The 15,935-nt window shown below is 44.8% G+C and overlaps 1 protein-coding gene across 1 annotated transcript in view; it reads left to right on the top strand.

Annotated features, from left to right (window-relative positions):
- plcl5 (phospholipase C like 5) overlaps nt 1-15,935 on the top strand; it is a 141,882-nt gene that overhangs the window by 75,651 nt on the left and 50,296 nt on the right. The window contains exon 3 of the mRNA XM_051918831.1: nt 5,944-6,147. Coding sequence (XP_051774791.1) covers nt 5,944-6,147 — 204 coding nt within the window. The remainder of the gene's footprint in view (nt 1-5,943; nt 6,148-15,935) is intronic.

Raw genomic sequence — 15,935 nt, 5'->3', positions numbered from 1 at the left:
CAATCAAGAAATCACTTAAATAGGAGCTGCCTGACACAGAGAAGTAGACCAAAAGCACCTCAAAAGCTAGACATCATGCCAAGATCCAAAGAAATTCAGGAACAAATGAGAACAGAAGTAATTGAGATCTATCAGTCTGGTAAAGGTTATAAAGCCATTTCTAAAGCTTTGGGACTCCAGCGAACCACAGTGAGAACCATTATCCACAAATGGCAAAAACATGGAACAGTGGTGAACCTTCCCAAAATTACCCCAAGAGCGCAGAGACGACTCATCCGAGAGGTCACAAAAGACCCCAGGACAACGTCTAAAGAACTGCAGGCCTCACTTGCCTCAATTAAGGTCAGTGTTCACGACTCCACCATAAGAAAGAGACTGGGCAAAAACGGCCTGCATGGCAGATTTCCAAGACGCAAACCACTGTTAATCAAAAAGAACATTAGGGCTCGTCTCAATTTTGCTAAGAAACATCTCAATGATTGCCAAGACTTTTGGGAAAATACCTTGTGGACTGATGAGACAAAAGTTGAACTTTTTGGAAGGCAAATGTCCCGTTACATCTGGCGTAAAAGGAACACAGCATTTCAGAAAAAGAACATCATACCAACAGTAAAATATGGTGGTGGTAGTGTGATGGTCTGGGGTTGTTTTGCTGCTTCAGGACCTGGAAGGCTTGCTGTGATAGATGGAACCATGAATTCTACTGTCTACCAAAAAATCCTGAAGGAGAATGTCCGGCCATCTGTTCGTCAACCCAAGCTGAAGCGATCTTGGGTGCTGCAACAGGACAATGACCCAAAACACACCAGCAAATCCACCTCTGAATGACTGAAGAAAAACAAAATGAAGACTTTGGAGTGGCCTAGTCAAAGTCCTGACCTGAATCCAATTGAGATGCTATGGCATGACCTTAAAAAGGCGGTTCATGCTAGAAAACCCTCAAATAAAGCTGAATTACAACAATTTTGCAAAGATGAGTGGGCCAAAATTCCTCCAGAGCGCTGTAAAAGACTCATTGCAAGTTATCGCAAACGCTTGATTACAGTTATTGCTGCTAAGGGTGGCCCAACCAGTTATTAGGTTCAGGGGGCAATTACTTTTTCACACAGGGCAATGTAGGTTTGGATTTTTTTTTCTCCCTAAATAATAAAAACCACCATTTACAAACTGCATTTTGTGTTTACTTGTGTTATATTTGACTAATGGTTAAATGTGTTTGATGATCAGAAACATTTTGTGTGACAAACATGCAAAAGAATAAGAAATCAGGAAGGGGGCAAATAGTTTTTCACACCACTGTATATATTTTTTATTAATTTTTATTGTAATCATTCCATACAAACAGATCAATTTATAACCAAACAAAATTGAAGACAAATCAATCCCCACCCCTGAGAAGGAGAGCTTAGCTAAAGGAGAATTGCTTAGGGCTTTTTAATAAGACAACAATAAGCAAAACCCACAATGTTTCTGATGCCTATGTTTGTTCCTGTTTTACTATCAAAACAGGGGCTCCAGCACGTTACTTTTCCAAAGGGGGGGGGGGTGCTCTAATGCTCTTAAGACAGCCCTGTGAGTTGTTTGACACAAAGTCAAACCAGGGGTACCCAAGAGACTCTCCAAAGAGACACCAGGAGTCCAATCTTCATCTCACGCCTCTAGATGGCATCCGTGTCCACATAGCCACCTAGCAAGACAGCAAGCACCAGGACTGTAAAGACTTGGACCTTTGTCCTTTTGCAGAGATATGGGGAGCGCCACACACCCCCCTTTCCAACATGCTGGTACGATCAATTATTTTGAAAGAAAACTGGAGAGAAAAAAGTGATGGACTGGAAATGACTCCTGCGTTTGTAGGCTTCGGTTCATTTGAATGGCATCCTTGGGAAAGAAAACAAACCTGTGATCTGAGAATGAGCTGACATGGCAGCGTTAAGACACAATCAAGACGTGAGGGTTTGGATGAAAAACCTGCATCCATTGCGGCCCTCCGGGACCAGCGTTGCTCAAATCTGGTGTAAAGTGTTCTGGAGGATTGGAGATGTGGAGTGATGAACCACACCTCACTATCAGGCAGTCTGATGGAAGAATAATCCGGGTTTGCTGGAAACCAGGAGAACAAAAACTACTGGGCATGTAGAGCCTACAGTGAGGAAGAGGAGGAGGAGGAGGGATAATGGCAAGGCCAGGACTCAGACCCTTGGACCTTTTAGACAATTGTGCACTTCCAACTTTGTGGCCCCAGTCTATGAAGACCCTTTTTGTGGTCCAGCATGACTGTGCCGCTGTGCACCAAACCAGGCCCATAAAGACATGGAGGAAGTGCACAGAGTCATCCTGACCTCAACCCTCTTGAGTTGAATCGGAACGCCGATTGTGAACCAGACCTGCTCATCCAACATCAGCACCTGACCTCCCAAATGTCCTTTTGGCTGAATGGACACAAACTCCAAGAGACTCACTCCAACACTCTTGCAGAAAGAGAAGAGTGGAGGTTATTAGAGCCGTAAAGTGTGGGGTGTGTGTGTGTGTTTTCGCAACTCCATATTGATGTCCGTGGCTTTGAAATGGAATATCTAAGAAGTTCATAGATGTGTGATGGTCAGGGGTCCCCAAACCTTTGAGCATTTAGTGTGTGAGAAAAGACACAAAACAACGTGAAAGAGTTGGGGAACCCACCCCACGTACTTGAAAACTGCTGGTTATGAAATACGTCTTTACAGACAGGTGTCCAGAGCAGAACTGAAGAGTTTGACAAAATGGCCGACATATATAATCACAAAACAGGAAGTGATGTAATAGTAGAGTAGCATCTTGGGACCTGATATGACATCAGAAGTTGGTGGGTTCTTGGGACCGGAACAGGAAGTAGTGCTAGGTTTTCTTATGGGAGTTGGAAGTGGTGTTAAGTTGAAGGTTCATTGGTTGTTTGGTAATGAGAAGAGGAGAAAGAGTTAGAGGACAGCGCCAACCCCTGGTCTGGTAGGAACATGAACTTATTTGAGCCCATACACTGCCTCCTAACTGCACATGTGTGACAAGTGTAAGTCGTGAAGGGCTGGGGTGTTTGATGCTTCTGTGTAAGCTCTTAGCTGAACATTCCTGTTCTCAATCTGTTTTAGGGGGCTTCAACCATAAGTATAGTGGGGTTTGGGCGACCTACGAAGATACTAGAAGATGAAGAAAAGCTGGACTCGGCCGGTGGGATTGTATGCCGTAAGAGGTCCTTCAGTGAGCCAGTGACACTTTATAAATCTGATCTCACCCGTTTGTGGATATTTGTAGAGCCTGTTACAGGTCTAAATCAATAAGGGCTCTTTCTGGAACCTTCATTTAGATGGTTCTTTTGGGGACCTGAAATGGTTCTCCTATGGCATCGCTCTGAAGATCCACTCTGGCACCTTTGGTTTTTCAGACTGGTCTTGTGATGGACTGCAGCCGCATGAGCCCGCCATTGGCCCGTACCACGTGGGACACCTTATTGCTTCTCTTGATCAACTGTATGAAAAGCTTCCAAAAGAAAGAGAACAAGAGAGGCAAAATTTACTAATCTGTATGGGACAACATGGCCTTTTGTCATTCCTGCCAGGTCAGAGAGTGGCTTACAGCCCATCCCAGGGTGATGGCGTTATTCCTGTCACCATCCTCTCCTTTCCTCCCCACAGAAGAATTTGTTTTTTTATTCTGTTTGGAAATGGAAGGTATATGACCGCCACACCACACGAGCAGATGTCACTTCCAGATGCAAAGTCTGCTAGGTGTGTGTGGACATGACAGGAGAAGACATTCAGGGCTTTCCTCGGTCTATGACTGGATATGACATTAAGTGTGATGTTGATGAAAGTCTCTGACCAAATGCAGTGGACAGGATGGCTCACCAATCTGCTGGTAGTTGCATGTGTTGTGCTTTCAGCTGCTATACTAGACACGAAAAAATGTATACATGATGTGACCTATTGTCGTCTTCTTCTTCTTCTTCATCTTCTTCTGGTGGCTCCCGTTAGTGGTCGTCACAGTGGATCATCTTGTTCCATATCTTCCTGTCCTCTGTATCTTGTTCTGTCACACCCATCACCTGCATGTCCTCTCTTACCACATCCATAAACCTTCTCTTAGGCCTTCCTCCGTTCCTCTTAACTGGCAGCTCTATCCTTAGTAGCCTTCTCCCAATATACCCAGCATCTCTCCTCTGCTCATGTCCAAACCAACACAATCTCACCTCTCTGACTTTGTCTTCCAACCGTCCCACCTGAGCTGACCCTCTAATGTCCTCATTTCTAATTCTGTCCATCCTCATCACACCCAATGCAAATCTTAGCATCTTTAACTCTGCCACCTCCAGCTCTGTCTCCTGCTTTCTGGTCAGTGCCACTGTCTCCAACCCATATAACATAGCTGGTCTCACTACCATCCTGTAGACCTTACCTTTCACTATTGCTGATACCCGTCTGTCACAAATCACTCCTGACACTCTTCTCCACCCATTCCACCCTGCCTGCACTCTCTTCTTCACTTCACTTCTCTTCCACAATCCCCATTACTCTGTACTGTTGATCCCAAGTATTTAAACTCATCCACCTTCGCCAACTCTGCTCCCTGCCTCCTCACCATTCCCCTGACCTCCCTCTCATTCACACACATGTATTCTGTCTTGTTCCTACTGACCTTCATTCCTCTCCTCTCTAGAGCAGATCTCCACCTCTCCAGGGTCTCCTCAAGCTGCTCCCTACTATTGCTACAGATCACAATGTCATCAGCAAACACCACAGTCCATGGGGACTCCTGTCTAATCTTGTCTGTCAACCTGTCCATCACCATTGCAAATAAGAAAGGGCTCAGAGCCGATCCCTGATGTAATCCCACCTCCATCACTCCTATCGCAGACCTCACGACGGTCACACTTCCCTCCTACATATCCTGTGCCACTCTTACGTACTTCTCTGCCACTCCCGACTTCCTCATACAATACCACAGCTCCTCTCAAGGCCCCCTTTCGTATTCTTTCTCCCGGTCCACAAAGACGCAATGCGACTCCTCCTGTCTTTCTCTAAACTTCTCCATCAACATCCTCAGAGCAAACATCACATCTGTGGTGCTCTTTCCTGCCATGAAACCATCCTGCTGCTCACTAATCCTCACCTCACTTCTTAACTGAACTTCCACTACTCTTTCCCATAACTTCATGCAGTGGCTCATCAGGTTTATCCCCCTGTAGTTACTACAGTCCTGCACACCCCCCTTATTCTTAAATATCGGCACCACTACACTTCCTCTCCACTCCTCCTCATCCTCTCACTTTTCAAGATTCCATTAAACAATCAGGTTAGAAACTCCACTGCCATCTCTCCTAAACACCTCCACAAGTATGTCATCTGGACCGATGGCCTCTCTGTTCTTCATCATCTTCATCGCTGTCCTCACTTCCTCCTTGCTAATCCGTTGCACTTCCTGATTCACTATCTCCACATCACCCAACCTTCTCTCTCTCAAATTCTCTTCATTCATCTGCGATGCTTCAATTTGTTTGGGTTTTTTAGTTGATTGTACAATGAGTGACATGGTGGTCTTATGGGAGGGGGCATATGCAACAGTTATGGCGGCATGAAACCCTTTTGGGTGAAGTATGAAGGTTTTTTTGTGGTTAACTGAGGTGGCTCAGGTGTGTTTTGTAACGGATATGGTGGGAAGAGTTTTGATTAAGTGGACATTGTGGGTATTTGGACAAACCTGAAAACACTTGTAAAATAAACTTGTAATGTCCTGTAGCTTTGAAGTGAGATGGCAGGTTATGGAGGTCTCTGTGGACTGTGAGATGATTTTCCAGGCGTACTTGTATAGAGTTCAGTTGAGCTTTGCCAGCTGACTTACTTTTTTCTTCCTGCTGGTACTGAACCCCAAGTGATGGGCTCACCTCTGTCCTCTTCTGTCCCCTCTCTACTCCAGAATGCCGTGGTGTCCTTCAAAGAGCTCTGCGGACTGACCCCCGTGGCTAACATGAAGCAGTGCATCCTCGCCGTGTCCACCTGGCTCCTCAACAGCGATAAAGCCCTGCTGGTGACAGTCAACCTGAGCGAGACGTACCCCGCCATGGAGGCGCAGGGCCACGTACCTGAACTGCTGCGCAAGGTGCTCTCTGCCTATGACACGGTAAGAGACGCCACACCGAAGGGCTTCAGCGGCTGCCGTGCCAGTGCGGCATCTCCTTGAGGGCGTGTCTCCTTTTCACAGTGTCCTGTAAAGCAGGGGATCCAACTCCGGTCCTGGAGGACCAGCACGGCTGCATGTTTTCATTCTAACAGTTTTCTTAATTAGTGACCTGTTTTTGCTGCTGGGGTTGGAAGACCAAAGCTTTAACCACTGCACCACACTACCTGTGTTTTGAACAAGTAGTGAAAGGCGCTATATAAAGAAGAATTTTGGATAAAACACACTAGATCGGGGGTCCCAACTCTGGTGCTGGAGGGCCGCAGTAGCTGCAGGTTTTCATTCTAACCTTTTCTTAATTAGTGACCTGTTTTTACTGCTAATTAACTTCTTTTGAATTAATTTTATTTGACTTGTTTCTGAAGACTCAGACCCCTTAATTGTTTCTTTGTCCTTAATTAGCCGCCAAACAATAATGAGATACAAAATGAGCCAAAACAACTGGTGTCCATCATGCAATATCTGAATATAAAGAAAGATGAGGGTCTCAGGAATGCTGATCTGCTCAGGACCCCCAAAACATTTTATCAGCGCTCTTAGAAAACAGATAATCGATAATTTCAGAAATATCTGCTATTGCAAAACGAGAGCAGCGACAAGCCATGGAATTAAAGAACGGGTTTAATTAATGACAAGAATTAGAGCCTCATTAAGCAACTGGTTGGTGCAGGGGTCCTCAATCACGGTCCTGGAGGGCCGCAATAGCGGCAGGTTTTTGCTCCAACCCAGTTGCTTAATAAGAAGCCCTTATTGCTCAAGTTACACTCCTGCTTCATTTTAGTTGTAGCTCTCATTAAGATTTTGAACTCTTATGGCTTATTTTAGTCTTAAACAGCTGTATTCTTGATTTTTAATGGCTCCTAATTAGCAATAACATGCAAATGACAAAGGAGACCAGCATTTCTCCATTTAGCTGGTTACCATTTACACCTGTGTGTAAATATCATGCACTGTTGGGTTTAATTAAATACTTGGAAGGAAAGTTAAGAGAGAAAAATGAATGACTGAGAATTACTCCTCCATTTTAGCCTTCAAATCATTTGGATGATATCCTTAGACAGGGGAAGAAAATCAAGGATATGAGAGTGAGCTGACATAGCAGAGTTAAAGCACTAACAAGCCATCCATCCATTATCCAACCTGTTATATCCTAACTATGGGGTCATGGAGGTCTGCTGGAGCCAACCCCAGCCAACACAGGACACAAGACAGGAAATAAACTATGGGCAAGGTGCCAGCCCATCACAGGGCAGTGGATTCTCCATGACTGACAGGAGTCTGCTCAGCGCCCGTCGCTCTGCCACAGATGTCAAACTGTCCAGCTCCATGCTAACAATAGAGCCTGCCCTCCTCATCAGTTTGTCCAGGCGTGAGGCGTCCCTCTTCTTTATGCTGCCTCCCTAGCACACCACCGCGTAGAAGAGGGCGCTCGCCACAACCGTCTGATAGAACATCTGCAGCATCTTATTGCAGATGTTGAAGGACGCCAGCCTTCTAAGGAAGTATAGTCGGCTCTGTCCTCTCTTACACAGAGCATCAGTATTGGCACTCCAGTCCAGTTTATCATCCAGCTGCACTCCCAGGTATTTATAGGTCTGCACCCTCTGCACATAGTCACCTCTGATGATCACGGGGTCCATGAGGGGCCTGGGCCTCCTAAAATCCACCACCAGCTCCCAGGTTTTGCTGGTGTTCAGTTGTAGGTGGTTTGAGTCCAACCATTTAACAAAGTCCTTGATTAGGTTCCTATACTCCTCCTCCTGCCCACTCCTGATGCAGCCCACGATAGCGGTGTCGTCAGTGGCAGGACTCCGAGTTGTATTGGAGGTCCGATGTATGTTGGCTGAACAGGACCGGATTAAGGCTGTGGGCTTCAAACCCTGAGGCTTTGGGTTCAAATCCCAGGACTGACACCACTGTGCGACTCTGAGCAGCTCACTTGACTCTCCTGGGCTCCAATTAGAAAAAGAAATGGAGCCAAGTACATCATAAATGTCATAAATGGATGAAGGTGTCAGCCAAATAGAGAAACGTTCATTTAGTCAGGACAGTTGTCTGGTATCTGCTGAGATGTTGGGCAGATAACTTTAATAAAAAGGTTTGTTGTTCTGAGGGCTGCAGTGTAGGTCAGCGTAGGGGGGCCGTTGACCTTTCTGTACTACTGATCGGCGTGCCGCTGGTCAGCTGCTTCCTTTTCTCATTTCCTGTTCTTCCATGTGGCTAGGACCTGATCTGTTTGACCAGAGAGTCACCTCGGGCCACTAACCACACCTGTCCTTTTAATTTTTGTCTTCTCAGGCTCGTATCCTCATAGCAGTACAAGACACGACATTTCCAAGATTCTTACTTCATGTAGTGTGAAAAGACATCAGGATGTGGCGCTGACCCTCCTCAGTGCTTCAAACTGGAATGATTTCCATCTGCTTGTTTATTTGTTAAACCTGCCTATCCCTGGACTGGGAGCCAATCCATCGCAGGGTGCACACACACACACTCACACACATCAAGGGCTAATTTAACTGGAGCCCCCGGAAAAGCCCGCAGAGAGAGGATGAAATCTCCCAGCAGCGCCACCACTGTGCCACTCAGTTTACATCCAACAGGCATTCAGCAGGGCCATCTTAACAGTGGGGGCTGGGTGGTCCCATGGCCTTGGAACATCTGCAGATTTTTTTTTTGTGCTTCTGTCCTCCCAGCCATCCCACCCTACTTTATCCTTTATTCTTTGTTATTTAGTATTGACTAATCTTATTTATTTTTTTTATAAACTTTCCTTTCTTCATCTTGTAAAGCACTTTGAGCTTTGGTGTGTGTGTGCCCTGCGGTGGGCTGGCATCCTGCTTGGGATTTGTTCCCGCCTGGCACCCTGGATTGGCTCCAGCAGACCCCCGTGACCCTGTGTTAGGATATAGCAGGTTGGAAAATGACTGACTGACTGACATTTGTATGAAAATGTGCTATAGAAATAAAAAAAATGTATGGGCACAATGGGCACTGGCCGGGGGCACCAGGAGCACAGGGGCCCACCATGTTTCTGATGCCTACGTATGTTTTGCTATCAAAACAAAGTACTGCTTCGCCCTGGGATCCTATAATGCTGGTAAGACAGCCCCGGCATTAAGTGACGATTTTAAAAAGTGTAAGGGTATATGTGCTCTCCAGGGCACTGGTTCTTTAATGGTATTTTATGGTTCTTTATTGGTTCCTCATAGAGCCATTGCTTGACAAAGCACAATTTCATTCTGGGATGGGGTCTTTACATATGAAGTTGGTTCCTTGTGCTTTGAAAAACTTCCTAATATGTAGAAAAAAAATCTTTAATGTATGTACAGAGTAAGAAAACCTAGAATTAGTATCTTATGCAGCGAGAGTCCTTACTGTTTCACAAATCTGTTACCATCTATTCATGGTTATTCACTGTTACAGATCTAAATAAATAAAAGGTTCTTTCCGGATCCTTCATGTGGAGGAGTCCATTCAGAAACATAAATGGAGGGTCCGCAGTGGCTGCAGGTTTTTGTTCCAACCCAGTTTCTTAATGAGAAGTCAATTATTGCTGATGAAGCCACTTTTTACCTAAGTGACATTTTGATGCTTCATTTTAGTGGTCTCGCTTGTTAAGGGTCCCCACCCTTGATTATTTATTTCAATAGCTTTCACTATTTTAATGGCTCCGTATTAGCAATAAGATGTAAATGACCAAGCAGCCAGCAGTTCTCCATCTCGCTTGTTGCCATTTACATCTCTGTGGGTTCATCCTGCACTGTTTGATTTAATAAAACACTTAATAGAAAATGTGACAGACTGAAAATCAAACGTTTTAGGCTTCAAATCATTTGGATGACATCCTTGCAAAGGAAAAAAAATCTACGCAATATCGTTATTTTTTTTAAACTGTCTCCTCGAGATAAGACTAATTTTATCGCGATCTCGAGAAAACGAACTTTGTTTTCTCGAGATAAGGGAATAATTTTATCGAGATATCGAATAAATCCACACGAGAGATATCGAATAAACGAAACTTAACCTTTGCTCCTGGCATCAGGCTCGCTTAGATTGTGACGCCTACATGGCTGAAGCCTTGTTATAACCGTCTTCTTAAATGACGGACACTAACGTTATCTATATTACTAAAAATATATGCACGGATGCCAGACGCCGGACGCAACGAAGCGCATGCGCACAGCGCCCCAGAGTCAAACCCAGCGGCTTCCCAGAGTCAGTAGGTGGCGCCCAAACAACACAACCTGTAAACTAAGCTTCAGGTCACAATACAACCGCTGCCCGAACGAGCACACCACCGCATATAAAACCTTCAGGTCACAATATAACCGCTGCCCAAAGGGAGAAAGTGATTGCCATTCTTGCATTTCTTGTGAATTTCCCATTGGGATTAATAAAGTATCTATCTATCTATCTATCATTTGCGATAGGCCACAAGCAAGCCGTACACACTACCACCGCCGCCCGAACGCGACCGCCCACACCACCTTCCTTTAGTAATGTAGCATGCCCGGATCCGCCGCCATGGTCACTTCAGCACGCGAATCCGCCGCCGTCAGCAAACGACTTCTAGCTAACTACACAGCCATAGAAAAACAAAAACGAGACCGCATGGATATAAACAATGAATGAAGGCGCCTACAACACGCTTCTGAAACACGTCACGGCTCCAAAAAGAAACCGCTTTAGTACAAATATATTTATTTAATTAAATGAAAACTATCCCAGGACGCACCCACCCTCCATGCTTTTTCTTCCCTCCAAATATCGGAGGGAACAGAAAGTGATTGCCATTCTTGGATTTGTGATTCTTTCCAGAATCGCGGGTTTGCTGGTTATTTTCTAAACTAAGGCATAAACATATTTCAGCCTGCATCAGCCCATGATTGAACAAACACGTGACGCGCTGATCAACGCAGTTCTACTCTTCTGCCACTGCAAACAGGATTTGGCTAATTTCATAATTTCGAGAAAACAATATCTTTTGTTTTATTCCGTTATCTCGAGAAAACAAAATTCGTTTTTTCGAGATCTCGATAAAATTAGTCCGCTATCTTGTGGAAACAATTTAAAAAAATAACGATATTGCACGTCCTCTCTCGGCTTCCGTACATTGCAGACTAGCAAACCATAAAATTAAGTAAGGTCTGAGGTTTGCAAGGATTGGTTTCTAATTAAGCAATTGGGTTGGAATGAAAACCTGTAGCCACTGCGGCTCACCAGGTCCGACATTGCCTACCCCTGTGATAGACAGACCAAGCTCAGGATTTGGTGAATGGATCTGAACAACGCCATACGAGATATTAAACAAGGAAGTAAAAAAGAAAAAAGAACTTGAAATGATGGGAGATTTGGAATGACGTTAGTTGCTAGTGCCTCGCGACAGACACTGTGGGAAACGAGAGCGGTCCGTCCTCTTTTGGCTGCTCTCGAGATGAGGAGTATAGTCTGTGACGCTTAACACGAATCTGTGCTGGCACTGCTAACGACGAGGCTTTTATTTATCTGCGAAGCGTAATGAAATAAAAACGGAACTGCAGTCGATCGATAAACTTTAAAGCCGATGTCAGGTTATGTGACTTTGTGACGTGGGCTCTGTTAGATTTGCCGATCTCAGTCGCTGATCTCGTCACTCCGCCGTGTCAAATTGCAATGCTGAAAAATGGCATTGTCTTGTGACAGACTGCAGCCGCTTGAGCCCGTCATTGGCCCGTACCACGCAGGACACCTTATCGCTTCTCTTGATCAACTGTATGAAAGGCTTCCAAAAGAAAGAGAACAAGAGAGGCAAAATGTGTCGGTCTGTGTCATTAGATGGGACAACGTGGTCTTTTATCATTCCCACCAGGTGACAGAGTGGCTTACAGCCCATTCCAGCATGGGATTTTATTATTATTTTTTTTTTTTATCGGCGAGAGCCGATGTCAGGTTACGTGAATTTGTGACGTGGACTCTGTCAGATTTGCCGATCACAGTCGCAAATTACAAAGTTGAAAAATTGCAGGGTATTCAGGGCTGTCAATAGTATCATAGGCCCCCTGGGACAAAGTAGTGCACTGGGCCCCCTACTCTGATAGCAAAACAGAAACATACATAGGCATCAGAATCATTGTGGGCCCCTAAGGTCCTGGAGCCCCCGGCCAGTGCCCCTTGTGCCCATGCATTAAGTTTACTGAATGAGTGACGATCTTCTCCTCCTTTTCCTGACAGGCAATAGCGTGCTGCCACACAGTGCTGGCGCTTTACTGAGTGTTAACCGCTGCAGCAAGTTCATCTGCAATCTCGGCCCCATTACAGTGGACCCTTGACTTACGAACTCAATTCGTTCTCGAGGGCTGGTTGTAACTCAAGTTGGTTGTAAGTCAAGACTATTTTTCCCATAAGAAATAATGGAAATACCCATAATGCGTTCCGAACCTCCCACTGCAACACTTACTTAACCTTTTCATAATAAAAAAGGGTTGTATAATGTGCATAATTTACCAAAACACCAATAATTTTTCTAACGTACTAACCAAAAAGTAATAATAAGTGCCTAGCCTACCAGAAACAACAATTTCATACTGTACTCACCATTTAATTTGATATCTTTGGGCTGCAGGAAGGGAGGAGGATGATAATGAAACTGAAGGCTTTTTAAAGGCTTTCTTTAACTTGCGCTCAGGCATTTGCAATCATTTCAATAGCTTCTTTTGCGTTAATTTTAATCTCCTCCTGCCTACAAGTTATTCTGACGAGAATTTTTCTCAGCATTTCCTTGCGATGATACAAGGAACTGTTTCTGAACTCTTCTGAGAACCCCCCCCCAATGGGAACGACATGCTGAAGTGCGTCCTGAAGCGCGACTGTGGAAGCTTGCTTGTCCATTGCCGGGCAGGGATATCACATGAATATCACCCATCGATATCTTTTCTGTTTGCTTTGGCTGAGAGACTCAGCACAGCTTTAAGCCGGCTGTTGCCCCAGCAACAGATAAACAGTCTTCCATACGGAGTTTGGACTTTGGCATGTCTTCTAGTTGGGGGAGGTCCCAAGAGAGTTTACAAACCTATCATTTTATTGAATGAGTGCCGCATTAATAGGAATGTTTCTGTTTGTTTACAATCGCGCAAGCGGATACACGTGACCGCATTCAGGTCGTAACGCAAGATGTTGGTCGTAAATCAAAATAAAAATTTTGGTCGTAAATCAAGTTGTTCGCATGTCAAGCCGGTCGTATATGAAGGGTCGACTGTATTTCTTTTCTCCGTTCAGTTATGGTATGTAAAATACGAGACATCCCACATACGCGCTTCTCTTCTATTTTGGAGGTCCGCCTGACGAAGCCGGTGCGGTATGAAGGGGGCTCAGCAGCAATCTCTGCTCCTTTATTTATTTGTTCCATTATGGTTTGTAAAATACGGGACGCCAAACAGATGGACTTGTCTTCTTTTGGTGAGGTCCACGACCCCACAATGCCACCTGACGGAGCCGGCGCTGTATTGCTGCTCTGTGCAGGGTTAATAGCTGCGATGCGTTCAGCCGCAGACTCACCACTCGTTTTCTTTTTTCCATTCTCTTTTAGTACGTGAAACACGAGACGTCAAAAGGACAAGCGTTTGTTCTATTTTTTTTTATTCAAAATTTTATCAGCAAAGTATGTAGAGAAAAGCCAAGCAAAATGACACCTTTTATTGGCTAACTAAAAAGATTACATTATGCAAGCTTTCGAGGCAACTCAGGCCCCTTCTTCAGGCGAGATGTACTATCAGCAAAGTATAAGTCTTAAACAATTGCAACAGCTCACAGAAAGGTACATTACACTGGATATCTCTTCTATTTAATTGTTTTTTCCTTCTGGTGGTCTGTGGAACAGAGGCGGCCTTTGGGGGTGGCGACTAGGGCAATCGCTCCAGGCCCCGCGCAGAGCCGGCCTTAGGGCGAAGCGACCGCTTCGGGCACACAGCTGGCGGGGCCCACTGCGCCCAAGGTTATTTTTTCTTTCCTGTGATGCGCGACGCTGCAGCGGAGGGCCCAATGGAGCAACAGACTCCTTCACTCCAACCTCAATTACTAATTTTTTTTATATATATAATTCACGGGCAACATATTCCATCACCTAATTACTCCAGGTTGACATCTCCACTCAGCACCGTAATCTTCATTACGCTTCACTCAGGCCCGCGCGCCTGTTGCCGCCTCCACGGCTGTAAGTTATTTTATACAGAAATCTGAATATCTCGAAAGTATGAAAACAAGCTTTAAAACCGAATAAAAATGTAAAAACAAAATAATGTGGATCTCATCTTAATAAAATAAAAAAAATATATAAAAAATATAAAAAGCAAAAAAAAAAAGTGCTTGGCCAAGCTATTTACCTCCACATGCTGCCTGGTGGAAACAGCAAAAGCTGGCTAAAATGTAGCTTTATCTGTTAATGTATCGTCACTAAAGACATTTATGTGGGCCCGCTCCGACCTCCATCACTCATACCCTTCACTCAGGGCCTTGTACGACAGTCTGCAAATTTGGCTCCTGTTAGTGTGTTACGGTTGTCAGTGTCAAAACGGAAATCGTCAAAAAGTGATGGTTGTAGATGCCGGGAAAACGCATTTCTGCAGCTCAGAATCAGGCCCGGTCTTAGGTATTATAGGGCCCTAGGTGAAAGGGGGGTCCAGGAGCCCCCTTGGAAGCTCTGTGAAATGCGTGAAAATTAGACCAAGGAGTCGATCCGGGGCCCTAGGCGGTCGCCTACTTCGCCTATGCCTAAGGCCGAGCCTGATTGGGACAAATAATGCTGTAGTGTATTTAAGTATATATGACAATTGCTCACTCGGACAATTTGTTTTGGGGGCCCCCAAGAAGGCGGGGGCCCCAAGCTATAGCTTGTGTAGCTTATACATAAATCCTGCACTGCTCAGAATGCAGGAAATCGCTTGGCGGCCGGAACTCTGTCCCGGACCCCCTAGCTGCAGGGGTCGGGCTCGGTATCAGTTTGCTTCGGGCCTGAAATTGTCTAGGGCTGGCTCTGCCCCGCGCCTGAGGGGGGCCCCGCGATAGGAGCTTCTTTTGTCACCGTCAGCTCATCATACAAATATGTGGGGCCTCTGCAAGACATTCAAATCCATTATAGACTGAAATACGGTACGTGGTGGATTTCTTCTAATTCCTGTGACCGTTGCGAGCGCAGAAAGAAGCTTTTCAAAGTTGAAACGTATCAAAAATTATCTACGATCAACAATGTTGCAAAAGAGACTGTGCAGTTTAGCTATTTTGTCAATCGAAAAGGAACTTGCCTCAACATTGGACTACGAGGATCTTATCAACGATTTTGCTCAGCGAAAAGCCAGAAAAGTGGACTTCCGTCCGTGACTGTCAAAGCAGCTTTGGTAAGTGTTCGTTTTACTACAAGTGTTCTGGTTGTTCGTAATTGTGAATTTCCCATTGGGATTAATAAAGTATCTGTCTATCTATCTATCTAATTAAATTTGCCGATTGATAAACGACTGGTATCTAGTTTGTTAATTTTGCGTGCAAAATGTTTCTGAATCATTAATTAAGTTGGTTAAAGGCCACTAGATAGATAGATAGATAGATAGATAGATAGATACTTTATTAATCCCAATGGGAAATTCACACTAAACCAATACAAGAACAATTACGTAATGTTCGTAATGATATACGTAATGTAATCAAACGGCCAATGGTACCTACATAAGGCACCACGTTTTTTAACAATATAATAAGGC

The sequence above is a fragment of the Erpetoichthys calabaricus genome, chromosome 14 (genome assembly GCF_900747795.2).
Source record: "Erpetoichthys calabaricus chromosome 14, fErpCal1.3, whole genome shotgun sequence".
In the NCBI taxonomy this organism is placed as follows: Eukaryota; Metazoa; Chordata; class Cladistia; order Polypteriformes; family Polypteridae; genus Erpetoichthys; species Erpetoichthys calabaricus.
This window is presented reverse-complemented; position numbering and strand designations above follow the sequence as displayed.